The sequence below is a fragment of the Capra hircus genome, chromosome 8, assembly GCF_001704415.2.
Source record: "Capra hircus breed San Clemente chromosome 8, ASM170441v1, whole genome shotgun sequence".
In the NCBI taxonomy this organism is placed as follows: domain Eukaryota; kingdom Metazoa; phylum Chordata; class Mammalia; order Artiodactyla; family Bovidae; genus Capra; species Capra hircus.
Window position 1 is genome coordinate 52,078,506 of NC_030815.1, and position 14,590 is coordinate 52,093,095.

Here is a 14,590-nt window from a genome sequence, read left to right on the forward strand (position 1 = left end):
ACTTCATAAAATGAGTTTTGAAGTATTCCTTCCTCTTCTATTTTTTGGAATAATTTGAGAAGGATCGGGCTCCCCAGGTGGTGCTAGTAGTAAGAACTTGCCTGCCAATGCAGGAGACCTAAGAGACACAGGTTCGATCCCTGAGTTGGGAAGATCCATGGGAGGAGAGCATGGCAACCTGTTCCAGTATTCTTGCCTGGTGAATTCCATGGATAGAGGAGATTGGCAGGCTACAGTCCATAGGGTCACACAGAGTTAGACATGATTAAAGCAACTTTGCATGCACGCACAAGAAGGATTGGTATTAATTTTTATTTAACTGTTTGGTAGAATCCACTAGTGAAGGTGTCTAATCCTGGACATGCCTTTGTTAGGAAGTTCTTGATTACTGAGTCAGTCTCTTTACAATAATTGGTCTATTCAGATTTCAATTTCTTCATGATTCAGTCTTACTAGAACATATATTTCTAGGAATTCATTCATTTCCTATAGGTCTTCCAGTTTGTTAGTATATAAGTTCTGATAGTAGTCTTATGAGCCTTTTAAATTTTGTATTAATTAAAATGTCTCCTTTTTAATTTCTGGTTTGTGGCTTTTCTCTCTTCTTGGTGAATCTGCCTAAAGGTTTATCAATTTTATTCATAGTCTTAGGGGATGTGTGAACCTAAGCCCCACTAACCAGCAGAGCCAGCAAGCTAGAGGTGTCCCCTGGGTGCCAGCTGAAGGTACAAGCCCCTTTCTTTTTGGTACCAACAAGATGGAGAGGCCAAGGGAGAACACACAGATGGCTCCCATGAGCCTCCATCTTTGGAGAGTATTCAGTGGGTCCTTATCTGTATATTAAATTACATGTCTGCCCCTCAGCCTGTGCTTTAAGATAAGCAAATAAGCCTGTTTCACAGAATGTCTGGGTGCTTTGCAGTCAACCACCTCTGTATAATACCCAAGGGTGAGAGCCCACGCTGGTGAACTCTTTAGTGGACCCAAGCCCCGCTGGCTTTCAGAGATACATGGTCTGGGGGCTCGAGTGCAGGTCTTAAAAGTTGTGATACCCAATGCGGGGGTCAAACTTTTCACTCCTTGGGGGAGAAGCTGGGGGTACTGCATCCCCTCCTGGTTGGTTGCGGCACAGAAGGTGGAGTTTATGGTGAGATGAGTCTAAACCTCTCCTACCCATTTTGACATGCGGTTTCCTCATTTTCCTGATGAGTAGGAGGAGCCACTCCCAGGCGGTGCAGTGGTAAAGAATCTGCCTGCAATGCAGGAGACCTGGGTTCAATCCCTGGGTCAGGAAGATCCCCTGGAGGAGGCAATGGCAACCCACTCCAGTATTCTGGCCTGGAGGATCCCATGGACAGAGGAGCCTGGCAGGCTATAGTCCATGGTGTTGCAGAGTCAGACACAACTGAGCACACACACAGGAGCCACTCAGCTGCATTTTTTTTTTTTTCTGGAGGAAACTGTTCCACGTGTGGCTGTAGATTCACGGAGTGTATGAGAAGCAGTGAGTTCAGGACCTTCCTATATTACTCTTACATCAGAACCCCCAAATGGGTCTTAATATCAGTCCGTCCTCTTACTGCTTTGGGGAAACTTTATCAGCCTCTGTGCCTCCGTCTTCTCATCTATATAGTGAAAATATCTATTTCCCACTTGAGACCACTGAATAGAATAAAATGTACTTAGCATATAGTCAGCACTTATAAAAAATAAGCATTAATTTGATGGGGATAATAGATGCTAACAGATAAATTATCAGACATCTGAAGTTCATCACTCTCTGGACTGTGACAGAGCCCAACCCCAACCTTACCTAGATTCTCTGTATTATGCCAAGGTAAGGAGGAGATCTAAGGTGTGTGGGGGTAGGGGGGAAGTATCCTGCCTTCCTGCCAGCATATTTCCATGTTTTTGATGATTCTGTCTTGATCACTTTTACTTAAGATTCATATTAAAAAGAACTATATTAAGTCAGGGGAACATGTTTTCTGTTTACTTTTTGCATTAAAGATTTTAGTTTTATAAAGCTGAGAAATGAATGACTAAATAAGGATTAGGCAAATGTTCCTTGAGAGCCTGCCATCCAGAGGAGGTAAAGCACTTCCCTCGTGCCCCGAGGTGCCCTTGGCCAGGAAACGCTCTGACAGTGCCACCCAGTAGAACATGCTGCCAGTAGTGAAAATGTTTCCTATAGCTGTGCTGTCTCCCGTGGTGCCACTAGTCATATATGCTTACTGAGCACTTGAAATGTGGTCTGACTGAAGAACTGAGGTTTTAAATTTTAGTTACACAGAAACAGCCAAATGGGTCAAGTGGCTGTCATTGGACAGCACAGGTCTATCAGTTAATATAGTGATGTATTCTTAAGACTGACTGATCATTTGAATTGGGTGAAACAAAGTAGTTGTTATAATCTTTTTATTTTTGATAAACAAGTCAGAGAATGTTGATCCTGCTTTTAAATGTAAATAAGACCTTTATACCTAGAAAAAGAAAGCCTTCTGTAAGATTCTAGGATTCTCTTAAATACTCATAATTTGAAATTCAGCCCTTGATCCAGCAATCTGAGATGGTTGTATCTCACAAAAAAAAAAAAAAAGATTAAATTAGGATGTATCCTGCAATTGTTTCTCAGGAAATACATGGTGTGTGAATTATTAAATAGTTAATTCTGCAAGCAATGGAAAATGCATTTCTAGCCCTGTCTGTGATGCAATGATTCATATGAATCTGTTTCCCACGGTTCTATTCTTCTACTGCTTTTTCTTCAGTTAGAAGGAATGAAAGAAATTGTAAAGCTCTAGAGAGAGTGTTTGCTCATGATCTACTTTTATTATTGTTTCCCAAGGTAAATTGAAAGAATGGTCTCTGGTCCTCTATGGCACGTCTGTGCAGCCATACTCACCCACCAATGAGTTTCCTAAAGTGGAACGTGTCCGGTATAGCCGAGTCGAAGACCCCACCGACGACTATGGGACGGAGGATTATGCAGGTGAGCTGGCTTCCAGTGAGAAGGCAGGCTAAGGAAAAAAACTCATGCATCATTCCCCCAAGGAGACACACTTGTACTCATATTGTGATCTATTTTAATCCATCTTCCTTTCTATCCCTTAAACATATTTGTATGTGTACATTCATATATTCAAATATCCATGTTTTTTCTTCAAAACGAAAATCACACTGCATGTAGAACGTTCATATCCTTTTTTTCCCATTAAAGGTATTATTAAGAGCATATTTCCCTATTGTCAAATATCCTTAGAACACGTATTTAAAAGACAGCATAATCGTCCATCCCGTGATTGTATTATATTTAACCCATAATCTGAGATATGTAGTTTGCTTTACATTATATTTTATGCTATTTTAAATAAGAGCTCAATGAATATCATTATCAGTTTTTGACTATATCATCTTTGACTATTTCTTTAGAGTTCTAAGAATTACCGCATCAAAGGGAACCGTCAGTTTTAGGGCCTGGCTATGTTGCTTCCCAGACAACATGTACCAGTCTACACCACGACCAGTGCATGGTTACTGCCCTCATTCCTGCCAGCCTCGAGCGGAAAGAGAAAAGCAAAAGAACAGATTTAAATGTTTATAGCTCTGACTCCTAGTAAATCTAAACATTTAGTAAAGCTAACCATTTTTTTCTTTTGTAGTTCTCTGAATTGTGTCTTTTACTCACTTTCAATTCAAAGTGGCAGCATTTTTCTTATTTATAAAAACTCATTGTGTGTTATTGACTCTCACATTGTCTCATATTTGCTGAAAACCATCTCTCTGTTATCACCTGCTTCCAAAATGCAGTTTTTGTTTGGAGGGCAGAGTTTATAGTTTCATATAACATTTATAATTTCTTTAATACAGAATGTTTATTCTTTAAAAATAAATATCCAAATGCATATTTTTGTAATCTGATTTTGCATTTGGCCATTAACTCATCTAGAACTTACTTTGATTTACAACATACAGTGTAAAGTGAAGTTTTGTCTTTATCCTCCAAACAGACTGATGACTGAATTGCCATCCCTACTTTTATTAGATTGTTTCCTTTATAACAGCACAGCAATTTCTTATACCAGGTCTCTTCTGGTATCACTTTTTCTGATTTATCAATCTAATAATACTTAATCTAGTAGCACCCACACTATATTTTAATATGCTGAACATCTACTTACTCTCATAGCAATTCTTAAGTCCCTCTTTAAAAATCTCATTGAAATTTATTTTTATTTTTTATTTTATTTTTTTACAATGTTACATATTTACCCCAGAATTTTTAAGATTTACTTTCATAGCAATTTACTTACAGATTTGTAATGCAATATTATTAACTATAGTCACCATGGTATAATAGTGGCACATTACATTTTTCTTTTTTGTTTGTTTTTTCATTTGTTTCTTTTTTTAACATTTTTTTTTTTTTTTTACTATATTTTACTTTACAGTACTGTATTGGTTTTGCCATACATCAACATGAATCTTCCACAGGTGTTTGAATTTACATGCAATCTCATGGGAAGAATTCTTTTTACAGTTTACAGTCTTTCCATCCAAATAAGACTTTTTTTACTGAAATCTTTTAATTTTATGAAGTGTTTTTCTTGGTAGTGTTATTTCTACATATTTTGGGTCTAGTTACTACTGTAATGGGAAATATCCCATATTTTCTAACTACTGTATTCTGGTATCAGAGATATCTATTGGCTATTGTATGTTTATCTTACATCTGACCATTTCGCTTACCTTTATTAATTTGTGTATTTTAGAGTTGATTTTCTGGAGCAGTTAGGTACTGTAGCCGTATCATCTGCAAATGATCTTTTCTCTTTCCCAGTGTATTTCTGAGTCCTGTCTTATTGTATTGTTTGCCGCTTCCAGCAGCATTCAGTTCTTCTGGGATGTAACACTTAGAGAAAAAGGCTTTCCCTAATGGAGAACTGTTTTTAAATAGCAGTTGATTGTACCTTTAGACCAGAACCATCTTGTCTTCCTGCAGCTAAGCTCTCTGAGATTCTTTTTCATTAATCACTTTAACAGAGTATTTAAAATATGCATTTGGTTCCTTTTATTCTGAACAGGTAGTATCCCAGTGTCAATAGAGAATTCAGACCAATCCAGAGCTGGATTGTGTTCAACTTTTGCTCTGAGTTTATAACATTACTGTTCATGTTACAACTGGCAAACCATTTATTTTGTCTTTTCTGATAGGAGAAAGTATATCTAAAAACATAAATGGAGCATAATAATAATATATTACTATGTGTCTTATGGTATGTTTCCCATTCAAATTTTGGTAATCTTAAAATTCTAAACAGTTACATACATTTTGTGGTTTTTCTCACTGCATCTCCAAAATGTCCACATTGGCACTTGTGAGAAAACAAAGACAATTATTTATTATTACCCAGGAACCTAAAATGCTAAACTGCATCTGGGATAGTTTAGGATTATGAAACAGCATGTGACCCTGCCATACAGAGTCCTTTGGTACATATCAAGAATAAATGGTGACCCTGCCATACAGAGTCCTTTGGTACGTATCAAGAATAAATGGTTTGGGTTTGTCTTTTTTTTTTTAATTGTAGAAATCATCTGGTGAAAATTTAGGGCCACCCAATAACTCCTTTTCTTTGGCGCTGTGATTTTCACTTTCCTTAAGTAGTCAGCCTTTGAAAGGGTCAGATGGCATTCTCATAACCAGGTCCCTGTACTGTTTCATCAAATTCCAGGCACTGTGGGACCCACGGCTGGCTGAACTTCAACTCTTAGGCAGGAGAAGCATTCTCTCCTCATGGACTACAGTAGTCAGCTAAAATGTTCCAAGTTGTAATAGCTGTGGAACTTAATTTCAAGATCAGTTTTATTGGGAAAATAGAGATAAACAGTGTCAAATGACTCAGGATTAAGCAGCAATATACGTCAAGTCTGTAGCATTTTATTTTTGTTTTTGTTTTTGTTTTTGTTTTTGTTTTATTTGATATATTGTGATGCATTTTATTTTTTTTTAATTTTTTTATTTTTTTTTAAAATTTTAAAATCTTTAATTCTTGACTCATTTCTATTCAGAGCCAAAGGTCATGGCTTACCCTTAGTAGGAGACCCGAACTAAGAAGCAAGACCTCTGTTGACCCCAACTCTCCTAGCTGTATGATCAACTAGGCACACCACTATAACTCTTGGAAAATCATTTTTGTCTGTAAAATGAGGGTGTATGGCTACTAGATCTTTCTCCAGGTCATTCCTCCCCTACTTCTGCCATTTTATGTTTGAATTTAGTAACTGTAGAACATAGTCCTACAATGACTAAAGGAAACCAAATTTCAACAAAAGTAAGACCTTTTGATTAAAATAAGCATGGCTCAAGACAATTCTGGTACCCTCAACTGACTTTTTGTGCTCTCTAGTTAAAATCATGTAAGTTTTCAGTGGGATAGCTTGAAGATTATGAGACCAAATGTCTCAAACTATGGAAAACAAAAAAAGGGAGTCATAGAAGTAAGTTATCTATAACTAGCCCATGTCATTAGAAAAATCTCTTTTCATCAATCACAAAATAGTTCTTTTTAGCATTTTTTTTCCTGCCTGTGCATTCTTTCTAGTTCTTCACCAAAGAATACACAGCAAGAGAGATGAGGAAGCTTCATCCTTGGTCTGGAATTCTTTAAGCTTGCTTGCACCTTTTAAACTTATGTGTCACTTTCTTTTGTTGACTTGCCCATAGGCCTATGGGTAGGATGCAATTTTAAATCTATTATCTGTGCCTGTAGTACCTGCTTTGTAATCCAAGATGAGATGCTGATAAAATTGTGCCAGACGCCATAATGATGTTTCTTTCTGGCTCCAGAATCTCAGAGGTACTCAGTGGCTTTAATGACCTTGGATGAGAGAGGCAGTCTGGTCAGGACATTGAATAACAGCCCTCTTTTCTTTTCTGCCAACAGTGTAAAATTCTCATTTTTCTATGAATCCAACATTTTTATTATTATGCATATTTAATTGCAATCAGTTTTTGTTTTCTTTTTAGTTTCTGCAGTGATTTTGTTCTTTGAATTCTGGATTATTTGTCATTTCCCACAAAGCAACTATGTGTGTACTTTGAAGACAAGGTCCCGACTAGGAGTTACATGCTTGATACTTAGGTAATTGAGGTCCCCCCCCAGAAAAGCAAGAATTCATCTCTGGGCTTATAGCCACATTAAACATTATTCCATCTCACTGCATTAGAAACTCTTAAGAAAAACTCTCACTGCATAAGGGGGAGAAAAAGCCTATTTTTATCCCAAATTCAAGTTAACGCTTACTTGCTTAAAATCACTTTTTCTAAGTGTTGTTCTGATTTCTTTTGGAGGTCCCTGTGACCCTGAGTGCAGTGAGGTGGGCTGTGATGGGCCAGGACCCGACCACTGTAATGACTGTTTGCACTACTACTACAAGCTGAAAAACAACACCAGGTGAGATGCCCCAACAGGATACCTGAAGCCCGCCCCCTGGTGGCAGTTCCTGGGAGCTCCCACAGTTCACCAGGGGCAGGATGTTCCACGGTCTCCCACCAGAACCGAAGCCCAGATGCTGCTGCACAGGCCCCTACACCTTGCTGCATCATTTGAATAGTGAAACTGATACTGAATTACAAAACACTCGATTTTGATCGGCTAGGAAACTGCAGAGGTCTTTTCTCACATTTCAACGATGATGGGGACAGACTAGTTATGCACATGCCTGATCTTCCCTTCTAGACCTTTCCATCCCACTGATGTTTGATGCCCCAAAGCTGCACTTTCCCTCCAGGAAATGGATGATTTTCTGAAATCCTCAAAGTGTAAGCTTTCCATATGGCAAAGCTGCTGGTCCCAGTGCATTCTCACTGCTCTGCTCTGGATAGTAAGGTGGGCCTGCTTGAACCCATGCTTCTGAGCCCCTGGCTTCTGCCTCGAGCAGATATGTATCCACAGGGAAGGCTGTGGAACACACTGCTCATCAGAAGCCATGTTCTTCCAGGCTGTTTCCCACATCCCTAACACCTCCCTATCCTGTTTCAGAAGGAAACTCACTCTGGGAAGCTGACCTGGTATCCACACTCCAGTCAGGCAGGAGGGTCATGCTGGAATTTCAGTTCCTTAAATGGAATATAAAGCAAAAATTAAATTTAAAAAGAATTTTTAATTAAAAATCAATTTCTTAAAAGGAAAAGTCCTTGGCTACCCCAGCCCCTCTCATTATCTCCTAGACTGGCAAATGCCTGACATTTAATTAGTACTCAGTAAGTACTTGTTTTAAATAAATAAATAAAGCCCAGATCTTCAGTTATGGGCAAACAAATAAGTTTGTTTTTTTTTTTATCATAAACAGCATTAAATTTTCAAATACATTTTTTTTCTTGGCTATGCCACACAGCTTGGAGGATTCTCAGTACCCCAACAAGGGACTGAACCCAAGCCATATCAGAGAAAGCCCAGGATCCTAATCACTAAGCCAGGAGGGAACTCCCTAAATATATTAGACAATGGCATACACACCCCAGAATTCATATAACAATATACAACAATAGAAGTTAATCCTTTATATAGGGATTTTTGCATAAAATCATGGTTCACATGTCTTCCCTTCAACCCAACAGACAACCCTCCTGTTGAGACTCAGTTTCTAACCATCATCCCCTTTAAAGAGCTAGACCCGAACTGGAAGACAGTTTGGACCAAGACATTCCTTGCTTGGTGGACTTGGTATTAGGCAACTGCAGTGCTGTGTCAGCACCCTACATACGAGAAGGCTTTAACCAACAGAATTTGGCCCTTTGGATGTGGTATTTCCGTCACAGTTTAAAAAGGATTTTGAGAATGATGACAGCTGTGTGCTCAGCACCTTACTCACTCAGGACTGAATCTCTGGTGACACGGCTCTTCTTTATCATTCTACAATGCAGAATCTGTGTCTCCAGCTGCCCTCCTGGCCACTACCACGCTGATAAGAAGCGATGCAGAAAGTGTGCCCCCAACTGCGAGTCCTGCTTTGGAAGCCACGGGGACCAGTGCCTGTCCTGTAAATATGGATACTTCCTGAATGAAGAAACCAACAGCTGTGTCACTCATTGCCCTGATGGATCATATCAGGACACCAGTGAGTTGATTCTCAAATTTGGCTTTTAGAGAGGAAATATAAGGTTTTCACTTGCACGACCTTGGGAGGGATAGTCCCCCTCATGAAATCTAGGCCCTTTTTTAATATCAAAAAAGAGCTAGTCAATTTTTAGGAGAACACTAGAATATTTTGTAAAAATGAACTTATAGAAAATTTTGCAAAAAATATTTTGTGTAAAAATGCCTGTACCTAACTCCTTCAAGGGGTGCTCTGCCTCAACCTCAGATTCACTGACTTGCTAGGAGGACCCACAAGACTCAGTATATAATTATACTCAAAAACTCATAGTTGTAACTTGAGTAATAAATACAGAGTAGAATCAGCAAAGGGGAAAGGCATATAGGACAAAGTCTGGAGGAAACTAGGTACAAGCTTCCAAGAGTTTTCTTCCAGTGGAGTAACACAGGATACATTCCATTCCCCATCAGAAATCTGTGATTATGTGTGAATGTCAGCTACCAGGGAACCTACCTAGAGTTTCAGCACCCAGAGTTGTAACTGGGATCTGGTCATGAAAGCTCCTCTGATGGCTCAGTAGTGAAGAATCCACTTGCCAATGCAGTTGGCAACCAATGGGTTTGATCCCTGGGTTGTGAAGATTCCCTGGAGAAGTAAATGGTAATCCACTCCAATATTCTTACCTGGGAAATCCCATGGACAGAGGAGTCTGGCGAGCTACCGTCCATGGCGTCTCAAAAGAGTCCGACCTGACTTAGTGACTGAACAAAACCATGAAGGCACCCTGTGCCTGTAACATACCAACCTTCCAGACTCTGCAAAGGAAAGCAGATGTTCAATAAAAACCATGTTGTTTCTACAAACAGTTTAGGCGCCATGAGCCACTTGAGTCAGGGTAGTGGGAAACTTCATGAAATCCAGCTTCCCAGATGTCAGCCATGGACCAACCTTACAAGGATAGCAGCCAGGCCTGTTTTTTCCTGCACACTAAGCAATGGAAACAGACTTTTATGATATCAGTAAGGTTAAAAACATGACTTCCATGTAAATAGAGACTGGAAATTTATCAGAGAGTTATTTAACCCATCAATAAAGGAACCTCAAGGTGATAAGTAGGTTTAAAGACTATCAGGTATCACAGTCCACCAGGAAAGGCAAATGAACTCCATTTGCTGAGTTAGAGAAAAAACTGAATAAATTTCATACATGGGAATACAATTAGAATTTTGGAGGGTTCTTTTGTCAAACGGGCAGAACTCCCTTGCAACTTTTATCAAACAAAAATTTATAAATTAACATGTAACTTCACAGAATGTGGACTCTAATCAAATGTCATTAGTGAACAGACAAGGCACACTCCCTAGAGAATCCAGTAATCCTCGGGCACACGCCTTTTTAGACAGTGCTCTATTATAGCCCTGGTAAGGACTGCAGCCATGACATTAAAAGACGCTTACTCCTTGGAAGAAAAGTTATGACCAACCTAGATAGCATATTGAAAAGCAGAGACTTTACTTTGACAACAAAGGTCCATCTAGTCAAGGCTATGGTTTTTCCAGTGGTCATGTATGGATGTGAGAGTTGGACTGTGAAGAAAGCTGAGCACTGAAGAATTGATGCTTTTGAACTGTGGTGTTGGAGAAGACTCCTGAGAGTCCCTTGGACTGCAAGGAGATCCAACAATTCCATTCTGAAGGAGATCAGATTTCTTTGGAAGGAATGATGCTAAAGCTGAAACTCCAGTACTTTGGCCACCTCATGCGAAGAGTTGACTCATTGGACAAGACTCTGATGCTGGGAGGGACTGGGGGCAAGAGGAGAAGGGGACGACAGAGGATGAGATGGCTGGATGGCATCACTGACTCGATGGACGTGAGTCTGAGTGAACTCCGGGAGTTGGTGATGGACAGGGAGGCCTGGCGTGCTGCGATTCATGGGGTCGCAAAGAGTCGGACGTGACTGAGCGACTGAACTGAACTGAAGGACTGCAGGAATTTTTTGCTTTACTTCTGAGCGCTGGATAATTTATCTGAATGAGAGTGTCACACCACAGTATGACAGTGAAATTTCTTGTTTCTATCCAACCTAAGAAAAAAGAAAACCCAACTTTAAAGGAACAAGAGTTTTGGGGTTTTTTTTTCAAAAGCAGCAAGAATTTTGAAGTGGATACCCTTTCTCCTTAAGAAGTTTTTTAATTCAAACACAGGCAGCACTTCTCTATGAGGGAGATGGGGCTTTTGACTTACCTTTAGAGCAATGGGGTGGGGTTCCAGCTGTAGTTTTTATTTTCCCTCAAGTTTGGAACATGACTTGCATGGGCAAAGGAGAAAAAGAATGCGGAGCAGACCTAAGGGATCAAAAGTGAGTAGTATTCCTTGAAGAAAAAATTCAACATTCTGTCAAGAAGGCTGAACCTTGGAAAAGATGCCCAGCCCCAAGGAGTGGTTGTGAACCAGCTCTTCTCCCATCATGTGCCCTGGGGGGCACACCTGAGCCACCACCACTGCCAAGAACCCCAGGACCAGGCACACCCTATATCAAGAGGATGATGACCAGCACACACTGAGGAAAGAGGCAACGGGCATCAGTACTAAAGCAGCCCTTGCACCAAATATGTTAAACCCACACAAGCTACACATGAACTCCCCCACATATAAACAGCCCTCCAAGACCACGATAGGTAATTCTTTTTCCTAAACTCACAAGGTAAGAGGAGTAAAATGAAGGAGAGGAACTACTCTGAGTTAAAAGACCAAGAGAATTCCCCTGAAAGAACAATGAAACAGACCTTTTCAGCCTAATAGACACCAATTTTTGAAAGGAGATAATGAAAATACTGAAGGAATTAAGAAAGGCTATTGACAGAAATGCAGAATACTGTAAAAAGGAACTAGGAACTATAAAGAAAAATTAGAAAAACTCATTTACAGAGATGAAAGCTGAGCTGATGGCAATGAACAGCAGAATGAACATTAAACAAGAATGAATAAGTGATCTGGAAGACTGGATTATTTCCATCATCCTATCAGGACAGCAGACAGAAAGCCAAATGAAAAAAAAACAACTAGAAACAATACAAGAGATGTATGGGATAGTATAAAACATGCCAATGTACACATGATAGGGATTCCAGAAGGGGGAGAAAAAGAAAAGGGGATAGAAAATGCATTTTAAGAAATTATGGCAGAAAACTTCCCAAACCTAAAGGAAACAGGTAACAAGGTGCAGGAAGCACAGAGAGTTCGAAATACGATAAACCCAAACGGATCTATACCTAGACATAATAAAAATGGCAAAAGTTAAAGAGAGGATTCTAAAAGCAACAAGAGAAAAACAGAGCTAATGACAAGAAAACCCCCATAAGGCTGTCAGCTCATTTCTCTGCAGAAATGTTACAGGCCAGGAGGGAGTGGCAAGATATAGTCAAAGTCCTGAAAGGGAAAAACCTGCAACCTAGGATACTCTACCCAGCAAGATTACCATTTAGAATAGAGAGAGAAAGAATTTCTCAGATAAAAATCAAAAGAATACAACAATACTAAACCTATCCTAGGACTTCCCTGGTAGCTCAGACAGTAAAGTATCTGCCTACAATGCAGGAGACCCAGTTTCAATCCCTGGGTGGGGAAGATCCCCTGGAGAAAGAAATGGCAACCCACTCCAGTATTCTTGCCTGGAAAATCCCACGGACAGAGGAGCCTGGTAGGCTTCAGTCCATGGGGTCGCAAAGATTCGGACATGAATGAGCGACTTCACTTTCTTTCAAACCTATGCTAAAGGAAATATTAAGGTCTTCTCCAAATAGAAAAGAAATAATCTATAGGTAAGAGAAAAATCACAGCTGGAAAGTAAAGTGATAGTTCCCTAGTCGTGTCTGACTCTTTGTGATCCCATGGACTATACAGTCCATGGAATTCTCTAGGCCAGAATACTGGAGTGGGTAGCCTTTCCCTTTTCCAGGAGACCAGGAACCCAGGTCTCCTGCATTCCAGGTGAATTTTTTACCAGCTGAGCCACCAGGGAAGCCCATGAATACTGGAGTGGGTAGCCTATCCCTTCTCCAGCAGAGCTTTCCAACCCAGGAATCAAACCGGGGTCTCCTGCATTGCAGGGGGATTCTTTATCAACTGAGCTATCAGGAAAAAAACCAGGGCTGCCATTTTGCACACAAACTGATGAGCCAGTACATAGATTTAAAATTAAATCAAAAAATTTCTATGAAAGTTAACGACAATTACAATGAATAGCAAAAGGATGAACATGAACGTTTTGCTGAAAGTTTTACCTCATTTTCAGTTCGAAGGATTAGTTAACAAAAGCAACCACTCATTGCACACCCGATGAACAATATTAATATATTTTAATAGAAGATTATTTGACTTAATTTCAATTGTATAGTCATTAAAAGAAAAGAAATAAAAGCAATATAGAGAAGTAACAACATACATTATCTCCAAATTGGGCCAACAACCTACATCTAGACTTGAATAGTGCCTTAAAGTCCTGAATGACAGCAATCTGGAGTCCCAGTTGGGAAACGGTCCTAGGAAGTGTATACACTCCATGGGTTAAGACTTGAAATTGCAGTTTGGGGAGCCCCTGCTTATAATCCCAGGCCAAAAACTGATATAGTCATCACTTTGTATGAAAAACTGAAGCCCTGGTTTTTTCCTTTAACTTTTACAATGCTGTTTGTTTCTCCTTGTGAGTCATAAGACTTGTTAGACCTTGGAGAGAGGAGGAGGCTGGCCAGGCCCTCAAGGGCTTAAGAAAATTTCAAGACCCACTAAACTTTCTTATGTAACGTGCCCCTTAACTTTCCAGCAACAAGTGGTGTACTTATAGGCAGGCACATAGTCCTGGCAGGGTCAGAAGTCAGAGGCCTGCTCTCCTGCTTCTGAAGCCTGAACAAGACTACCTCTATTTTAATTTCACTAACAATGAAGATATAAAAGAGGACATCAAAGTTACAAAATGTGGAGAAGAGTAAGAATGTGTAGATTTTTTACTTCTAGAATGTGTTTGAGCCTATATGACTACCAGTCTAAGGCAAGTAGATATAGGAAGGGGTTAACATAATTGAAAAACAGGATAACCACAAATCAAAAACATACAATAGATTCACAGAAACCAAAGAGAAGAGAACATTAAGTATAATACAAAAGAAAAACTGCAACAACAAAAAAAGATAAAGTGACAAAGAAGAAATTTAAAATCAATGAGAATGCAAGGTTTAAAATGGCAATAAATACATATCTATCAATAATTACCTTAAGTGTCAATGGTCTAAATTCTCTAATCAAAATACACAGAGTGGCAACTTGATTAAAAAAATACAAGAGACTACAATATGCTGCTTATAAGAGACCCATTTTTAGGGCAAAAGACACACAAAGATTGAAAATGAGGGGATGGAAAAAGATATTTCATGCAGATGCAAATGAAAAGAAAGCAGGGGTCATAATACTCTTATTAGATGAAATAAACT

General features: G+C 39.4%; 1 protein-coding gene across 3 annotated transcripts in view; it reads left to right on the plus strand.

The window, feature by feature from the left end:
- PCSK5 (proprotein convertase subtilisin/kexin type 5) overlaps positions 1-14,590 on the plus strand; it is a 505,527-nt gene that overhangs the window by 324,879 nt on the left and 166,058 nt on the right. For all 3 annotated transcript variants that reach the window (XM_005683789.3, XM_013965990.2, XM_005683788.3), the window contains exons 14-16: positions 2,849-2,992; positions 7,355-7,457; positions 8,930-9,123. In XM_005683789.3, the coding sequence (XP_005683846.1) occupies positions 2,849-2,992; positions 7,355-7,457; positions 8,930-9,123 (441 nt within the window). The remainder of the gene's footprint in view (positions 1-2,848; positions 2,993-7,354; positions 7,458-8,929; positions 9,124-14,590) is intronic.